General features: G+C 48.9%; 1 protein-coding gene and 1 non-coding gene across 10 annotated transcripts in view; both read right to left on the bottom strand.

Annotated features, from left to right (window-relative positions):
* Positions 1-470: 470 nt before the first annotated feature.
* Positions 471-19,280, bottom strand: part of BCL2L11 (BCL2 like 11) — a 46,690-nt gene continuing 27,880 nt past the window's right edge. For 4 of the 9 annotated variants that reach the window (XM_067007227.1, XM_059079686.2, XM_059079681.2 and 1 more), the window contains 2 exons: positions 18,363-18,472; positions 471-4,976 (listed from right to left, as the gene is read on the bottom strand). In XM_067007227.1, coding sequence (XP_066863328.1) covers positions 4,878-4,976; positions 18,363-18,472 — 209 coding nt within the window. In that variant the 3' untranslated portion in view covers positions 471-4,877. Of the gene's footprint in view, positions 4,977-6,404; positions 6,583-14,689; positions 14,815-18,362; positions 18,473-19,280 lie in introns of those variants that run through there. The other 5 variants (XM_059079682.2, XM_067007226.1, XM_067007230.1 and 2 more) reach the window with 5 other exon arrangements.
* Positions 5,326-5,461, bottom strand: LOC131766070 (small nucleolar RNA SNORA31). The gene has a single exon (XR_009338372.1). It is a non-coding gene; the product is annotated as a small nucleolar RNA SNORA31 (small nucleolar RNA).

The following is a 19,280-nucleotide window of genomic DNA, read 5'->3' as shown; positions in this document are numbered from 1 at the left end:
TCACACACACACACACACACACACACGGGTCCAGGCACCTGTTGATTCGTGGCTTCGAGCAGGTGCTATAGAACAGTTTTCTATTAGAGTCAAACCAGACTTCCATCCTTTGAAATTTCTTCAAACTATGAGACGGGGTGAGATGGCAGGGTATCTGCTATAATCACTAATCAATACAGTTCAGATCTGTCACTTAGTACCCCCCCCCATCCAGGTGCTGAGTCATACCTGACTACGTGGGCAGAAAACTCTGCAGTCGCTCTCCCCAGCCACTTCAAAACTTTTATTAAAGAGTGGTTTGCTTTTAAGTATACGACACAGAATTGACTTGGAGAATTCACGAAATCTGCCTGTCTGTAATACACTGTATGACTGATAAGGGCAGAGTGTGGGCGTGTACATATCCATATGACTTCAGCTATTTCTCCACCATTTCGTGAAACAAATCAAACAGCTCACCAAAACTAGTTGAAAGTTTTATTTATATAAAATTCATTAAGAACATAAAAGATTGAGTTTCTTTAAAAAAAAATCTGCAGTTATTTACAGCAGTATTGCACAAGTAAAGTGGCAATTACCCTGTCAAAATTCATCAGTGCAAAACACAAGTAAGCCAGGGAAATTGCAATACATATGCTACATACGCTGGGTCCTAGGAAACAAGTTAGTGATGAATCAGTATACAGACAGATCAGTGCTATTTATAAATGAGTACCTGATGAGTTCTGATACAGTAACTAGTGGTCACAGAACCTGGACATAAAACGTAAGAGAGCTTCTAAAGTCTGAAATTTCCAAATAAAAGTAGTCAAGTTACTTAGCCGGGAGCTTGAGGCTGCTTCTTGCACACAATGCTGTTTGGAGCAGGACAGGAGTTACCCCAGCTGGTTTAGCGACACGTGTGTGTGGGGTGGACACACGCAGGCACCAGGCTAAACCAGCAGGGATGACAGAGCCATCGACACAGAACCGCTAGGAAGTCTCTTTCAAGCTTCCACTTCTTAACAGCCAGTCCAGTGGGGCCCCCAACCTCTCTCGAAGACTTTGGAGAAGAAGGAAAGCGTCACCCTGAAGAAGCAGGTGTGGATCAAATGCAGGGACCGAATGGTTCAGGGCAGGGGCTGTACAATTAGTTCCTGAACACACACAGTTAAGTCCGCACCTCAAAGCACAGGAAGCCACAGAGCGGGTGGTGGGAACTCAACTACTCATCAGTTACCAGTGAGGGGTTTAGTGGTGTGAAGAGGTCCTGAAGTCTCTCTGGAAGCAGGGGCCTCTGGTCCCACTGTGCCTTCATCCTGCCTGGCCCCTGCCCCCAACAATCTCACAACAGCACCTCCAGAAGAAGACGTTTCCATTTCTCTGAACATGGTATTGTCAGGGATGAATTTTCAATGGAAAAAATCCTTCCCAACTGCCAATAACACGTATTGGGGCTGGCCCAAAAGAAGTTCGTTCGGGTTTTTCCCTAAGATGTAATGGAAAAACCCGAACGAACTCCCCCCCCCCCCCCCTCGCCAACGCATATATATTTTGGCTTTAAAATACAGCCTGGAGTTAACAGCATTAGCTTCCATGAGAAGCTAGCTGTTTGGGAACACGAGAAAGTCACTGGAAAGTTCTAGAGTAGAATTTGACAGCCTGCTAGGTTTCTGGTCTCTCATTGTTGTCTAAACACAAACTTCATCATGAGGACAGCAAACTCTAAGAATCTAAACCCATTTGATTAGAAATACCAGGAACCAAAGCTGGAGGGCAACCCCGGGGAGACCAGTAGGCCTGCTCAGAGTTAAAGCAATTAACAGGACAAGAGGGGGCAGGGGTCAGGGAGGTCAACACTTTTCAGAATTTAAGACATTAAATAAGCTGGAAATAAATATACAACATCTCTACAAGTTACAGCATTATGAAACAGTAGGACACATTACACAGAAAAAGAATCTACAATATTTACAATCCTCAATTCTGAAAAAGTTTAGTAAAAACAGTGATTTTTTTTTTTTTTTTTTTTTTTTTTACTCATTTATGCTGTACAAAATTTTACAAGAAAGGTAAAGGAAACATAATAATTGCACACAGACGTTTGGCTCAGTTGATAAGTAAAATATGACTTCCTAATCTAATAAATAGTCAAAATATATACAATATTAAGAAGGGGAAACAGGAGAAAGCTGTCGTCTACTGTGTACATTTTTTTTTTTTTTTAACTTGGAAGAAATTTTCACCTGGTTTCTCCACAACCAAGAAAAAAAAAAATTCTTCATAAACAGGAGTCCAGGTAATTTGCAGATTCACTCATGAAGTTAATTTCGTGTGTGTTTATTGCATTTCTGTGAAAAGTCACAGGACACTTTCTACAAACCTCACGTGAGACGAGGTGGTCAAGGCACAAAACCCGCATTCAGTTTCCAAAAAGGGATCGAGTTATTTTTTCTCTATAAAAAGTCAAAGAAAGGGAAAATAAGAAGTCAAAGGTACACCCACAGCGGGTATACTTTCTGCAGGGAGGCATCTTGATAAACAGATACGTACAGTACAGAGACGTCCAGTCACCTCTCTTAAGTCCTGGGGCAACATCCTCTTAATACTTCTACAATTCATAGAATCTCTAATTTCCTCACCAGCTGCTTCCACGGCCAGCCCGGGGGCCTGGAGGCCGCCGAGCCCGAGGTAAACTTGCACGTGGGCGAGCGAGCACTCAGCCCCCGGGCACCAGGGCTGAAGGAACAGAATAAAGTGCTCCAGTCCGAGAGACTTGCCCGTATAGAGTATGGAGATCCTGGGAGGGGAGCGGCCCAGAACCAAATACGTCTTTGGTGTGTGTGTCCAGCAGGCCCACGGCTGCAATTCCACCAACCACCCAAACAACCGCGTGGACCTGAGGACCCTGCAGAGGGGTTCAAGACATGTCAAGGACACAAGCTGAGACTCAACACAGCTTTAAAACAATTCAAGACCCCAAGAAGATATCTGGGGAAAAAGAAAACTTTTAGAAGGAAGAATATTTGGAGTCAAATATCTCTACCTAAGGAAAACGTGTATATGCAACATATATATATATATATACTTATATAAAATTATGAAGATACAAAAATGAATCAATTTTTCCAACTGATAACGTGAAAACACTGGTTCTCGATGGGCCAAAAGCAAATAACGATAGTTGTTGTTGGCACTGTTGACTCATCTGAAAAATCACGTATCTTTTTTAAACAGCTCTTTAATGATCTGAGGTTTCTAAAACCGTAAGAGTGATGGGGTTCACAGAACGATCTCCACCTCCCCTCTTTCAATGCTCCCTAATCTGTCTTTCTTGGGTCTCCCTAGTAGTTTCACTGCCTTTGAAAAGACTGACCAACTCGCGGGCTTCCATTCTCTGCCATAATCATGGCAGGTGCGGGGCAAGGGCATCCCCAACAGAAGTGGCTGCGTGAAGGGGGCCTGACAAAATCCAGCCGTCCCAAGAGAAGTGGAACAAGTGACACAGACATCTGTCAGAAGGCCAAGGGGCCATCTCAGACTTGTGTCCAACGGGGTTTTTTAATGGAACTGCTGAGAGCAGAAATAAGTCTATGTTTCAAAGAGCGGGAACCAAGTGTTAGCCATTGAAAGCCAGATGAACTCTGAGTTGGACAAAAAGCCGGGATGCCCAGGAAACGGCTGTCTCAAGTCCCGCCCATAGACTGCGCCGATTCTCACAAGGGCTCGGGCTTGGATGCCTCCACGGAACTCGGCTGCACGTGGACATGTTCACCACCTGGGACCTTAGGCTGAGAGTCCATCCTGTGATACGGGAAGGCCTGCATCCAGAGAAGCCAACAGCGCATACCTTCTGTGTTATGACTGCCGTAATTACCTCTTCAGAACACTTCTGAACGACAAGCCCATCAAAACCAAACGAAAACCAACATCGAGCCCCTCCCAGTGAGTAAGCTACCAATAGACAAACAGACCTGGGTCTGATACAGGCAGATACTGACTCACGTTCAGACCCAATTATACTTTTTACCATGGAAATACACTGGACCAAATGTATGCATCAGTGTCCCGACAGGCTGGCGGAGCGTCACCTAAGGACGTAAGGAGAAACACAAAAAAAAGAGTCTGAAATTTTGCCACAGATGCAACTGAATTTAAGGAGGTAAGTAGATATTTACAAAATGGGAGTGGCATGTCGATATAGGCTGACAAGAGACCCCTCTGCCCCTTTTACCAGCTCCATTTCATAAGAACTTTTTTGGTATTAATAATAATGACTTAAAAAAAAAAAAAAGTCCAAGAGGCAACGGCAGGGAAGGGAGGGGCCACATCATACCTCTCCTGTTTAAAAATGCTGTATGGTTACCTCTAAAAATAAACTAAGGCAGCTTTATAAATCAGCTGGCTCAGTTTCCACTGCAGAGTTTAAACAATCCTCTGAGAGTAGGCAAAAGGTTCTTAAAATTTTAGTACAAAAATCACTCACGAGTTGGTTAAAAAGTTTCCGTTTCCTTTTTGAAAAACCTGTTCTTATCAAAGAAGGTGGGAGAAAAAAAAAAACAAAAAACACACGGCATGTAAACACCATTCTTGCATAAAATCCTGCTCCAAAGAACCATGATTTTGTACATTGTTTAAAAAGAAAATCCTCCCTCATTTACATTCACAACAAGCTTCTGTTAGAAATTCGGCCGCGTGGTGATGATGAAAGACAAGGTCAGGTCCACGTGCAGCTCGGTGTCCTCCGGGGACACGCCGGCAGGCTCCCCGCCCGCCCCCTCCGGCGAGGGACCTCGGGCCGCACAGCAAGGACACCGAGACACCGAGGTGCTGGGCTTGTCGGTCCGGTCCGAACGAGCAAAATGTCTGCACATCCCGGCTCCGTGAGGAACCCGCTGTCACTGCATCCTCCACACCAGACGGATAATGTGGCGTAACAGCCGTAAGAACACCATTTGCGGGTGACCTCCGGCTGCTTGGTGATTATTCAGAAAGACCTGAAACAACAAAAGGAAAGCTCCTTACTTTCCAGCCCCGACTTATTTCGGGGGCTGGCGGGGGAACCCATAATTTAAGGGAACCACCAATCCCATCTGAACAGCTATGAAGGTGCCTCTTAAAGGGCCACTTCTTCCCTGAGACGTCACTGCATCAAGGGCAGGCACACCAAATGATGGTTTTCTTTAAAGCGACCAAAAGGATGTTTGGAAGACTCAAAGAGAATCCCTGAATCTGTTTCCCCACCTCCCCCGCCCTTTTTTTAAAAATTGTAAACTCTTGTAAATTCTTCTCTGGAGTAAAGGAGGCTTTTACCGTGCACAAGGTTATTTGTGAGCTGCAGTTTCTCCCTGTATTCCCCCATTCAATCTGGGCTGCCACAACACAATCAGACAGACAGAAAGCGTGAGGACCCTTTTTTCTTGCATCTGTAGTAGAAATCTTAGCAGACAGTAACTGCTCCAGGTCTGTCAAATAGATGCACTGTTTCCCCTTCTAAAAACCACATATTCTTTCCACAGGTGACGCCATCGCTGGCCGGAGCTGCCCTGATCAGGAAATGTAGCAACCGTCGGAAAACGAGTATCCCCACCGGCTCTGCGCAGGTGCTGGAGAAAAGCCACCCCAAGTCCCGGAGTTGGGGGGGGGGGTCCCGTGAAGAGAGGCGCAGGTAAAGCAGATGGAAGGGAGGAAAAGAAAGAACTTGGTGGATGCGAGGTAACCACCTTACTGCCCAAGTTACCAACATTCAAATATGTTTCAGACTCCCTTGAGGGTGAGTTTCGGGTGGCTGTCATTCACTTGAGAAGTCAGTGATTCAGGGTAATTTGCCCTAAGAAGCTAAATAAAGTGGAGCACTGATGCGCCACCACGTCTCTGGCCGTCGGTGGGCGGCTCCGCTGGGTAAGCGCTGTTGGTCCAGTGCTGCGGCCATGGTCACTGACACAGGCGGCGTCCACCACTGGCCCCTCCAGTACCCCGGTGGGGCGGGCAGAGAGCGACGAGAAATAGAAAAGCCCTGTTTGCTGGGGACCACCACAGGATCATGACAAGCTGAGAAACTGTTCCAAAGGAAACGGCCAGGGTATTTCAAGGTCTCAGGGGTCCTTGGGTCTTCCACCTTCGAGCTCTAACCCATTTCGTGGGTTAAGTGCAGGGTGTAAACTCAGAGCAGCCAAAGCTGGCAACAGAGCACATCTGCCTCCATGTCAGGAGCTGTGACCGGTTTCCCTGTTCAGGTCTGAAATCCACACCCCAGGCCAGCTCCCTGCTGTCTGGAGCGCTCCACCACCCCCCTTCTCACTCGGGCGGGCTGGGGGGGTGCTTTCCAACACACATCCACGGGACCACTGGCCACGGGGCACGCTGAGGACAGGCGTCCCCTTCCCAGACACAATCGCTGTCCACAGACGCCAGCTGCAAGCAGAGCTCCCTCTTCGCCACTGTTTACACAGCCCTCTGGGGCTCGTTGTACAGGATGGAATTGTGATAAGGCCGGAGCACTTCCCTTGCTCCTTCCAGAACCAGGAACCAGACTGGAGGAAATCAGCTTTATGTAAGCGATTCCTGTAGAGGCGCTCCGTAACCACAGTCTGCGATTTTTATCTGCTTGACACACAAGATTGCTTTGTTTTGATTTAACTTTCAAAATTACTTTGCTTCTTCTGGGTGAGAATAATTTAGGGGAAGGTTAATTTTAGTTGAGACTAATATTAACAGGGTGAAAGAGGCTTATTCAAAATAAAACCACGACTTACTAAAATGAAGAAAGTGTACGCAGAGCTGAGCTAAACCATCACTTCAAGGTGGGAAATCTCAAGCCAAACAGTCACTGCTGGCCTCAGCAGGACCGGAGAATGGAGTCGAAATGATGCCACGAGGGGACTGGGTCACACAGTAGGGACAGACCCCAACTGCTGACACTTAGCCAATTTTATATTCCAGAACTGGCAGCGTCTGAGAGGATAAACCTTCCACGCACCCTTCAGTACAGCAGGTGTAGGATGAGAGAAGTCTTCCCGAGCTTTTTAGACTGTTGCTTTCGTGTCACGTGAAAATAATATGGGAGGGGGGTATGCAAAGACATGCCAGGGTGGCAGGGGAATGCAGGAAAAGATCTGTTAGAAGGAACACCCAACCCCTGACAAATGAGAAGATGCTGCAACATCTGGGTTAGCGAGGATACGGGGACACCTGGCCCCTCGACAGCACACGTGACAACACACGGCACACGCCCTTAAATCAGTGAACGATTGCTTTCGGACGACATTCCATGGAGGAAGCCATTACCACTGATTCCAAGAGCCCTGGCAGCCCAGAAAGCCCTCGACAGCAGGCAGAGCCCCACCGAAGCTGCTGCTGGCATAGCGTGCATGGCCCACACCTCACGAACGGCTGGAGGATGGGTAGCTGGCGCCAGGGCAGACGCGCTGCCCTCTGACACCTGCAGCCGCAGCAATCAGCTTCCTTACGGGAGTCACCGAGCACACGGTCTGGGCCTGACGATGCTAACGTAGGCCAGACGTGGTCGGCCCGGCCAGCATGAGATCTCAGGCTTCTGGCCCCCAGGACGGTGAAGAAACACATTTCTGCCGCTTAAGGCCCCCTGGCTGTGGTCCTGTGCTCGGGCTGTCCTAGCAAACTAATACACCCGCTCATGCTTAATCATTGTTCCTGGTCCTTCACCTTTTAAGTGAAAAACAAAACTTCTCAGCTCAGAGTTGCGTAATGCTGTCTCAGTCTAAATCATAAAAACACTTTAGAAAGATATATTACAATGATTCATTTGGGGAAAGAACGAAAAAACTAAATACGCTCCTAGGTACAAACGATTTATGTCTTACACACACACACACACACACACACACGTACAAAGTGCAGGATCCCACCCAACTGGGATTTTCACCTCCGTGGTCTAGATCAAGAAGTGTATTATTTGGGGTGATTGACTTTTATGGCCATCCTGACAGTCCATGCTCCTCTCTGGCTGAGGGGCTCCGGCGTCACAGGCAACGCTCAACTTCGTAGCACGTCTACACCCAGTTAAGTCTCGCGGGCATTCCTGAGTCCCCAGCACTGCATGCAGGGGAGCACGGTGCAGCCCACCGTAGAGGGCGCTCACGGTGCCACCACCGATGAGAAGAGCCCGAGAGAAAGCTGCCCTGTCTCAGGAGCCAGAGGCAGGCAAGTGCAAGTTCCCACCTCGCAGACGGAAACACATCGACACGTTCCAGTGAAACCTGAAGCCTACACCAAAACACAGTCAAGATGTGGAGGGTCCTTCTTGTCCACAGAGCAACATGACGGCAGCTCCTTTACGGGGCTTACACTCTGCTGAGGGACAGAGCCATGCGAATGAACACGATCTTGTGACAAGGGTAATACAGAGGTAAAGACAACGACAGAGAAAGAAGCATCGGCCAGAGAGGCGGGCAGCGGGGCCAGGAGAGCCAGGGTTAGGAAGGCACAGAGCCAAGCCCCCATGCTGAGTCGGAGGAAGAAGAGTGACTGGGAGGAAAGGAGAGGGAATTACAGGAGGAGAGGCAGGGCCCTGCACACAAGAAGGAGCAGATGGCTTGCTAAAAATCGTATTTTATGGTAAAATATAGTATTTGCTTTTTCACAATAAGCCAGAATGAAAAGCAGTGTCAAATTCCGGGACTGTTCCATCCAAGAATCGTCCCATAAAGGTAAGCGATGGATTCAGGAGCTCTGAGTTTCCCTGGACAGACTTAGGTGTTCTTTGAAGATGTGGGATATGACCTTGGAGATAGTGTCAAGAGCATTCGGCAGGCAATCCCAAACAGTTCCCTGCACGTCCACACCAGAGGCCGCAGGCTCACCTGGGTGGCAGACGGGGTGGGCTGTACGGAGGGTCTGCCCTGGAGCGGGAAGCAGGGTCCAGGCTGACTTGTCATGACCGGGGAGCAGCCCATATGTCGAGGAGCTGGGCCTCCGCGCGGGGTGGGACAGGAGAGGAGGCTCAGGGGCTGGACACGGCGCCGGCGACCGCCACGGCTGCAGCACCGGGACCGCCTCAGGTTGCACTCGAGACCACCCATCAAGTATCGGGGACTTTAATGACATTTTAATGCCAAGACAGGCACAGCCAAACCAGGGAAGCAGGTGTGCCGCACGCAAAAGGCCTGGAGCCCAGGCTGCCCCGGGGAACTGGCCAGGTTGCCCACGGCATACCTGCAGTGGGCCGCTGTGATCCCGCTTCCCTCTCCTGCAGATGGAGAGGAGCCCGGCCTCTGGAAAGTACACAAGACACAGCAGGCCTTCGGACTTCTGTGAGCCTGAGCTCGGGGATGAGAAGGGCTGCCCGCTGTCACCGATAAATGGAACCACCTGGCACGCGCCTCTTCAGTCTTCACCACCCCCCGAGCCAGCGTGGCTCTCCCGCCCTTTCACAGACGGAGCTTGCGGATCAGGAACCACCAAGTAACCGCGACAGTTCGGCTCAACTCCAGCTCACCGCAGAACACACACTCGCCAATCCGGGCTCCAAAGGCAGGCTCAAACCTCGCTGGGCCAAGGGACTCGGCAGGTACAACCCCCAGGTATACTACTCAGCATTCCTCAGGGGGGCTCACCCTCAAAACCACGCAGATGTACACAGCACAGTAAAAACAAAGGTTGAGGAAGATCGCAAATATTAAGAAAGAGAGGCCTACCCTGGGAACTAGGGCTGAGATTTGCTGCACCAGAACCACAGTTTAGGGAGGAGTTTCCTGGCAGTCAAGTTAACAAGGACATTCTTTTTCACCGTCTTATCACAAAGAGCTCAATACCAAACTCTAGGAGGCGAACCAAAAAGCAAGGTATACCCGCGAAACTCTGAGATTGTGAGCAGTTTTTAAAAATTTGTTCAAAAACTTGTTTCTTAGAGAATCTCAACACTGAATGCCTAAGACATCCTAAACTTTTTTTTTTTTTTTTTTTAAGGTAGATACATTTTTAAGTGGGGACACATTATAGGAGACTGAATTCTGGACTCTGAGGCCAGGAAGGACTCTGACAAAGAGAGAACCTCTGCTCCAGTCTGGGCAAGTGAGGATGGAGTGTCTGTCTGTCTGGATGGAGTCTGCTCCCCCAGGGGCGGTCACGGCATCTTCCAGAACAGTGCTGAGAGCTGCCATAATCACAGGTGACAGAGTGAGGCAAGGGACAGAGTGGCCCCGGCGACGGACAGAGGACCACCTCTACCCATCCACAACCTATCAATCTAAACGTTATTTTAAGTGACAAGCGTGTGCCACAGAGGTCAGAGAGAGGGGAACAGGGCCCATGTGTGACGAGCTCAAGGTGGAGACTTGCTAGGAAGACCTGGTCTCTCTCCACTTTAAGACAAAGAACCACAGTCAAAGGACATCTCAGCTCAGATTCCAGTGCAGCCTCCATATCCACTGCTGTTCTCAGGTGTCAGACATGCTGCTGCAACGCTGCCCAAAGACCAAATTCACTTTCTATTTATCACCAAGGCAACATGGGCATTTGCATAGCTAGTGCCTAACATGCTTTGATGTCAACACAGCTGTGGAAAGGGGTGCCAGCGGAGCTCCTTGGCCGGATGCGGTGCCCCCCTCCACCCCAAGCACCAGAAGTGAGCTCTCCCACTAGGGTGATGATGTGATCCTCAAACATCGCAGAGAGACTGCATCTGCACAAATCCCGCTTTCCAATTTTCAGCGCATCATTTCAAAGAATCTATAACAGGTACCGCTTTTGGTAGGACAAATAATGACTTCTCCCATTAACCTGGCATGTGCTGGATTTTCTTAGTACAATACCTCCCCCTCCCCGCAGTAGATCTCTAGAGAACTTGTCGGCCCCCAGGCCCCACGGGCCGAGCTGGCTGAAATGAAGAACCCTGGCCCGTGACCTTCGAGGTGTGTCACCCCGTGTCAGCCACGGAGAAGATGGAGAGATGGCTCTTACAACTCCCGCACGAGGCACCGTTAGACAAAATATCAGACGCAGAGCAAGAACACGCTGTTCCAAAATGCCCCAGCCTCCAACAAATGCTAATGAGATGTAAGCACTTTAACCGCAGCTCAAACCCCTCTGCTTTGGCTCAGCTGGAAGAAGTCTAGCGGAGGATGACGTGATAGGCTGATTATTTCTGTACGTCTGCAGGAGGGCCGAGCCTCAAAGTGCATCTCCATTTCCTCCTCAAGAGATTTAAAAAACCCCAGCTAGACCTCTCTGAAGTCCCCCTCCAGGCACCTGCATCTCCAAATGCTTACGTGTTGATGGCCTCCGGTGCCCCAAGGGCCAGGCAGCCATGCAGGTGTGCCCACCTGCCACAGCCCGACGGTGCGGTGCCCTCGCGGGCGGTGGGCGCGAGCACACAAGCCACATCCAGCTTGGTGTCCACCCAGCCATTCACACACACACCACTGCCTCAACCTCGGCTCACATCTGTGTAACCCAGACAGACGCAGCACGTCCGGGGTCCCCCCCCCACCCCGACATTTCCTTTAACGAGCTGGGTATGTAGCAGACACACAGGTAAACAAAGTTACTAGTATCTCTCTATCCAAAGCTTAAAGACCGATGGAGAAAAGTCTCAACTATAGCTCAAAGTGAGAGAAAACAGAAGGATGGTAGCACAGGATGATGGACAGCATTTTCTAGATGCATCTCTAACTGCTTTGGTTTAATCGTCACTACATCCCTAAGAGACTGAACGAAAATGGGGCTCCCTGAAGGGGGACAGACGGAGTCTGACCCCAAGGTCCCTGCAATTGTCTGTGAGCTGCGTCTTCCTACGAGATCACCCTTTATCCTCCACAAGTCATGGAAAGCCCTCGTTCGGCCCTCCACAGCCACAGTCTCCATGGGGATAATCTGAACCCCATGCTCTCGGGGAAGGTCTCAGGGAAACACAGCAGAGCTGATGTCACAGGAGGGAGGGCTCTTCTCTCTCACAGGCTCTGGCGTCTCCGTGATGGGCTCATTCTCTTCGTCTTGTCACTGTTCGTGTGGTATGGACATGGCATGTGTCAGACAGGTGTGCAAGGCTTTTAAGACCACAACTGCCTTATCCAACTCCCAGGAAGACACTCATTAAACCTGAAAACTGTATCCCAAATAACTGGAAGGCATCAATTTATCCTGCTCACAGCTGGAACTGTCATTCTATCAACCTGTGTGAGACAAATGTGGGGTATCACCCCATGAGATAGGATGGGCCCAGTTTTAATGTTTGATATGGAGATTTCTCAGTATCCTTTTCTCAGACAGTAATAGAAAGCATCTTATTTTGTTAGACTCCAACATGTGATTAACGGAGGCCTCAAAAGAGGGCCGTCTGAGAACATGCATCTCTGGACATAAGTATGGTTTATGCTATTACCAAACAAGCTACGATTTTGACCTCTCCCCGTCCGCTAGCTACAGAAGACCATCTATAGAAGAATATCCCTTCCGAAAAAGGATCACACAGCACACGGAATTTCACTTGTTAGGAAAGACAACACATACAGATGTCAAGTTCACATACAGTACAGGTGACCCTTGAACAATATGGGTTTCAACTGTGCAGGTTCACTTACACACGGATTTTTTTCAATATGGTACCTGTTTCATTTTACTTAAAATTAGCAAAGTGGGGGGAAAAGTGTGTGTTCAATTAGAGATCACAATACGTGAAATCAAAAGGACTGGAGTTTGAGTCCAAATTCTGTCCAAACAGTTTCAGCTTCCGGCCCTTAGGTGAGTCATTTATCAATTCCTTTGTCTTGAGGCAGGGAAGGAGTTCTGACTCCCAGTAGGGTTGCGGCCAGAGCCCCTTTGATGTCCGCGGGTCAACTTACACGAAAATGCTAATGTGTTGACACCAATTAAATTGTTGTTTCCCTCAGAACCAGACTGCCAGCCACCTTTTCTTCTCTACTTTGTCTGGTTCAGGGCTACACTTCCCTCTATGTCATTCGGTCAATTCACGCCTGCACACGCCTGGGACAGAAGTAGGAGGCAGGCAGTGTGAACAAAAGATACACTGTCTCTTGTGATCAAACAACGAAAGGGTTTTCATCCACTTCTTGGCCCTTCTAGAGAGCCTGTCCTAGCATTGCGCGCTGCTGGCCACTGCAGCCCCCACCCCCACCCCCCCACCGGGACATCCCCTTGCCACAGCTAACCAAGAGCAGCCTACTTGAGCAAAGAGTGACTTAAGCTGGGCGAGCTGACGGCAAGGCAAGAAGGTGAGTGATCCCAGCATCGGTACTGGGGGCAGGGGGGAGCCGGGGCACGCTGGTTAGAAAATGGGGCCGATCACCCCAAGAGCACATGTCTTCACGTTCTCAAGGGTCTAGCACCCTCTCCACGGCCTCAGACTGCAACCCCAGCCAGGGCCAAGAATCCCATCCAATTGGACACCATCCCCAAGAACGTGCGGTGAGCACACGGCATCCCACACCTGCAGGGGACCACAGCCCATCCCTCCAGCAGATGGGACCTGGACTTGCACTCACGCAACTTCTGAACTGTGAAAGAAGCCAGCAGAGGCTATCAAAAACAACAGGAAAGCTGGATGCCTGGGTGGAGGCCCCCACCCACGGGGAAGAGGAGGCTTCAAGGTGCCAGCTGCTGCAACACACACAGATGCCGCTGCACCGCGGCTCCTAGCCAGCTGCTTGCCCTCTTCAGAAAGCCCCAGAGATGCAGCTTCCCCACTGACGTCCCTGGCTGCCCGGTGTTCCCCGAGAGCCCTCGCCCTCCCTCCCCGTGATCTCACACAGCTGGACACGGGGAGCTATGGAGCCAGGACACCGTATGGTTGCAGGTAATCCAGCAACGAATCCCAGAGCTCCACCACTTCTCTGGACCCTTGGGTTTTGTCCCACTACATGCTCTACATGTGCCTAGGCTGCTGCAGCACTTTAATGCCTAATGACATGGTGGAGACACACCACGGGGCTGCCAGTGGCCAAATCTGTGACAATCTGAGCATTAAGTATCGAGAGGGACGCATAACAACCTGCTGAACTAAACACGGACCCATGAACTAAAGCTGACAAACGAAGTTAAACACAGGGGAGAAAGGGAAGTTCTTCCTCATTTATACACACGTTCCTTCTATGACAAATGAAAAAGTACTGACTTTGTAGTGGAGGATACCACCTCTGACCAGAGTCCCAGGAACGGGACAAACTGACACCCTGTGCCTCCCGATATGATGCACGGAGGAGGACACAATGTCACACTGTTGGGACAACTGGAGAAGTCTGCAGTCATAAGACCCACAGATGACACAACAGTACTGCCACGTTGTTAATTTCCCAATCTTGCTAATCACTCTGCAGTTGCACAAGAGAATACTCTTATTCTTAGGAAGGACACACTGATGAATTTCAGAGTAAAGGAGTATCGTGCCTGCAGCTTGTTCTCGAACAGTTCAGAAAATAGTTTGCACACAGGTAGGTACAAGGAGGGAGGACGTTAAAGCAAACATGGCAGAATGTTAACGGCAGGGGACTCGCGTGGCAGATACAAGAGGGGTCTTTGTACCATTCTTGCAACTTTGGCGTAAAAGTCTGCAATTATTTCAAAACAGAAAGTTACATATATACACCAGACCTGGAGCAGTAAAACTCCCATCAGGTAGAGGGGCGGGTTGCCCTGCCCTGGCAGGGTTCATTTGGGGCGATGACACCCACCGAGTCACAAAAGGAGAAGGGAACATGCACCGGGGCTTTGCGCTCACCTGTGCCTCTCTCACCTCCTGCTTCAAGGGTTCAGACTCCACAGCTCCGTCTCACATGCTTCCCCACTGCCCTCAAGTGCACTGAGCACATGACAACTACACGACAACTTCCTCTATTGCTCTAACTGAAAAAACGGGAAAATATCCTGTCAGGCTTCGCAAGGCTCATGGCAACAAAAGACCAACACTTTACAAAACGTACTGTAACAGTATTAGGCAAAAGTAGAGACACCGAATGTTTAAAAGGCTCCGGTCCGCCACAAAGCAGCGCGGCGACGGACTCCGCTTGCCAAGAAGGGACACCTCCCCGGACAGACAAGTGCGTAACTTGGAAGCAGAATCCCTCCCATTTCCTCCCCAGATTTCCACCCCCAACATTCAACAATGGCCCATCAGTGTGACTGCAGACAATGGACTGTTTTGAATCCAACAACTCTTAAGACAGGCGTCTGCGGCCCTGGGGTCACTGTGTCACTATCCCGAGTTTCAGAGCCTGCTGTTTGGAACTGGCTGTTTATAAGACCTGGAGAATAAGTCTGTCTCATTTTTCAAAAATGAGGTTATAAGCTAGAGTCTGTCCCTAACTCCTCCCCTGATATTCCAGCCTCCTTAGAAAGCTAGAGTCCTTTCAATGATTAGCGACTGCATTTTTGCATTGGTTCTTTTTAAGAGACGCCAAATAAGGTTCACGATGACAAACGTTGAGAAATACTGCAATGAGACTCACTTCTATTTATCTTACCCAAAGCACTGAGAACAAACAGGTTACAGCTCATTTGAAAAAAACAGATATGAGCATCTTCAATATTAAACCGTGTAATAACGCTGGGAGCACGTGGGGAGGTGGGGTGTGACCTGTGAGAGGCTCTCCTCCCACCTGCACGGGAGAGGCTTGGCGATGAAGAGCACCCAATGGCCTGTGTCTCCTCTGCACGTGATCTGAACTGTCCCCCACCTCGGCAGCCTACGTGTGGGCATGGCTGTGCTCCAGCCCCCCCCCTCCACCCTAGCCCATGTCTCACCACCGACCATTCAAGGCCACCACAGAGATGCATCAGCCAGACCCATCCAGGCAGGCTCGGGGGAAAGCTCTGCAGAGTCACTGATACTTCATGTAAGTTTAAAGAGGAACTTTTGCAAAACCTTCTTAAACACATCTGGCTCTCTGGTCAAAGGGTCTGATCCAACCCCCTGAGGATGGAGCTGTGCCGACTCATCTCGGTGTCCAGAGCTCCCTGGACTCTGAAGGCACCAGAGCCCGGCAGCCTCACTTCTCCTCGGGAGCCCCAGCCAAGCCAGACCTGGAGCCCTAAGGACCTCTACCAACCCGCTTTGAGATGGGATGGGGAGGTGGCAGGCCCAGCGTGCCGGTCAGTTCACGGCCCAGGCTCAGCCTGAGAAGCCGCCATAGCCGTCAGAAGTGACCTCTTCCTGCTGGATTCGTGACACGTTCCAGAATCAGGACTGGATACGTTCAGCCTACGCTCTTGAAGGGACCGACGTCCCGAATACCCTAGGGCCCTGTTTCTGACCACTGTCTCCTAGTCAAGCGGGACAGCCGAGTCCACACACAAACAGTTAACCCTGAAACCCCACCAGCGAAACCGAGGCAGAAGAACTAGGGCAACGGTAACTTCTGTGGCAAATTACAGAACAACCCACCTTGCCAAAGTGATTGCCATTTCAGATCTAGGCTGAGAGGGAATTCACGTTCTGTGAGTGGGTCCCCGCCAGGGGTAGGCGGCCGGGCATGCCGCCAGCTAGACCCAGTATCACAAGAAATTCCGGAGCCCGTTCATCAATGTGACATCTCCCGTTTAATGACAGAATCACACGATAGCATATTTCCCATCAAATACACACATACACACCCTACAGAAGGGATAAAGAGTATCCAGTGTGAGTTTTCTGAAACTCCCTACCTAGTTCCCTTATGGAGATTCTATACTGAAGAAATGAAAGACTCTCTTGTAATGGGAAAACATCTCCATGTATGTTTTAAAAAGCTTCAAAGGCATTGTATACAACAGGAAAACAAGACTGATTGAAAGCAATTTACAGGTAATGTTACATCTGTTTACTAAGCAACAGCTAGCTACAAAAGAGAGTAACATTTAAAGCAGGACAGAAATATTGGGGGGTCCTAAGCATAAACTCTCTCCAGAAGAAAAAAGAAAGAAAAAAAAAATCTTTAACAGGTATTCATAAGAAACAATGTTTGGAAGAAAAGGATTCAGATGAAAAGTAACACAGTAAGAAAGAATGATATTAAATCTTATTTTGTAGAAAATAATTGTTAAGTACTTCCTTTTCGATAAATCAACAGAAATACCTTCATACATGATTGCCAGAAAATAGGTAATAAGCAAGCCAAAATCACATTCTCTCACACATTTGCTGGTGGTACCCCTACAGGAAGTAGTCACACATGCTCATAAGAGCCTAACTCCCTGAGTTAAACCCTACACATTTTAAAATGTCTTCCATGGGAATAAGGTGTCCAAATGGTAACATATATCGCCACTGGGCAAAACAAAATACACTCTGTGCTTGCGGAGTAAGATCTAAGGCTGAATTTTTTTTTTTTTTTACCCAACAGCACACCTCAAAAATCCCAGGGGCGGGGCTTCCCCGGTGGCGCAGTGGTTGAGAATCCGCCTGCCGATGCAGGAGACACGGGTTCGTGCCCTGGTCCGGGAAGATCCCACATGCCGCGGAGCGACTGAGCCCGTGAGCCATGGCCGCTGGGCCTGTGCGTCCGGAGCCTGTGCTCCGCAATGGGAGAGGCCACAACAGTGAGAGGCCCGCATACCGCAAAAAAAAAAAAAAAAAAAAAAAAAAATCCCAGGGGCACTCAATTTGAAGTGTAAAATTTTTTTTTTTGCGGTACATGGGCCTCTCACTGCTGTGGCCTCTCCCATTGCAGAGCACAGGCTCCAGACACACAGGCTCAGTGGCCATGGCTCACGGGCCCAGCCGCCCCGCGACATGTGGGATCTTCCGGGACCGGGGCACGAACCCGTGTCCCCTGCATCCGCAGGCGGGTTCTCAACCACTGTGCCACCAGGGAAGCCCGAGGTCTAAAATTTTTATACCCCAAGTTACAGGCTATTAATTATTGGCCTCCTAATACACTTCAATAAATGAACACCAACGACAGCAGTGGGGGCTGGAATGACACAGAGGCTTCCCTGCTCTGACTCACCGCCTGGCAAATCACAGGGGGAGACTTTTACTGTAGATCTGGCATCATTCCCTTTGGCTGAGTGAAGATGGAAATTTAAAAATTTCTTTACTTTTGACCCAAACTGTCTCCAGGGAGGGCTGAAACTCCCTCTCTGACTTGAAGACTATGTTAATATTTATACGGGAATATTTCAAAGCATATACATAATCCCTTTTGTTTCAAGCACGGAGGGTTTAAGGTTTGTGCTCCTACCATCCCTTGGTCAGCCTCAGATTTTGTCTAATGGCCGCCACTTACATTCAGCCATAAAGCAAATGGAAAATGGGAAAGGAGGAAGAATGGTGGGTCACACATAGGTAATATCACTCATTTCCAGAATAATCACAGGATTATTACCAGTCTTTTCTTTTCTTTTTTTTTTTTTTTTTTAAATGGCAGGGAGAGGTAGGGTGTGAGGGAGAAAGGGGGTAAAGAAAACATCATTACCCTCCTTGGGTAATATGCATTAAATTCGTCTCCAATACGCCGCAACTCTTGCGCAATCCATATCTCCGGACGCATATCTGCAGGTACAGCCTGAGACTGCCTCATGGAAGCTGCATCAGAACAAACAGAACAAAAATCACATTGTTTTCCATAGATCATTTAGAAAGTTCCAAAGGTCAGTTTCTAGAAGCAAGCCCATCTCACACATGCTTTCATGTTTTGGGACGCTCCCTAACTTCAAGAGCTACAATCATGCATTCGAGATTATGGTGGCAGGCTCTGCTACGTTAACTCTGGTTCATGAATAAGGAATACAGAGTAATTTAATTTTCAACAACAACTGGAGATTCAGAATTGCCAAATTAAAAAATCTCCTGGCCAGTCAATTACATACTTCCATTTCGAGAAGGCAAACTAACACAACAACGCCACAATCGATGCCGCCCAAGAAATAGCCTCGAAACATATGAGAGTGTAAAAATTTAGGCCATCCGTAAAATAACTATTATATTTTGATCTTAAGGCAAGGTAAAATTCCTAGGAAAATGTCACACGTCATCGAGGAATATGGAATGGTTGTATTCAAAGCAAAGTCAGTGAAAACTTGAGAAATGAATGAGCCTGTTTCCATGGAAGGAGGTGCAGTGATACACAGCCAGCCTGCACAAGTGCCACCAAGGGGCCAAATTAAAGCATAATTGCATGTTTTGTTTTGATATTAATGCAGCCAGGAAAGATGGGCTCAAGTCTGCAAACACCACATGGAGAAAGGAAATGTTTTGGGTGTAAGAGCAAAGGCTTTTTTGAAAGGAGAAACAAGAGGGAGGTTCACCCTTTCATTAAGCTGTCACTCCCACCCACACCCAGTACATTCAGCCCTTGGTTAACGGGCCCATTTCAAAGCCACGTGATGGCCAA

Source organism: Kogia breviceps, chromosome 11, assembly GCF_026419965.1.
Source record: "Kogia breviceps isolate mKogBre1 chromosome 11, mKogBre1 haplotype 1, whole genome shotgun sequence".
Lineage (NCBI taxonomy): Eukaryota > Metazoa > Chordata > Mammalia > Artiodactyla > Physeteridae > Kogia > Kogia breviceps.
The sequence above is the reverse complement of the archived record's forward strand: the minus strand, read 5'-3'. Positions and strand labels throughout refer to the sequence as shown.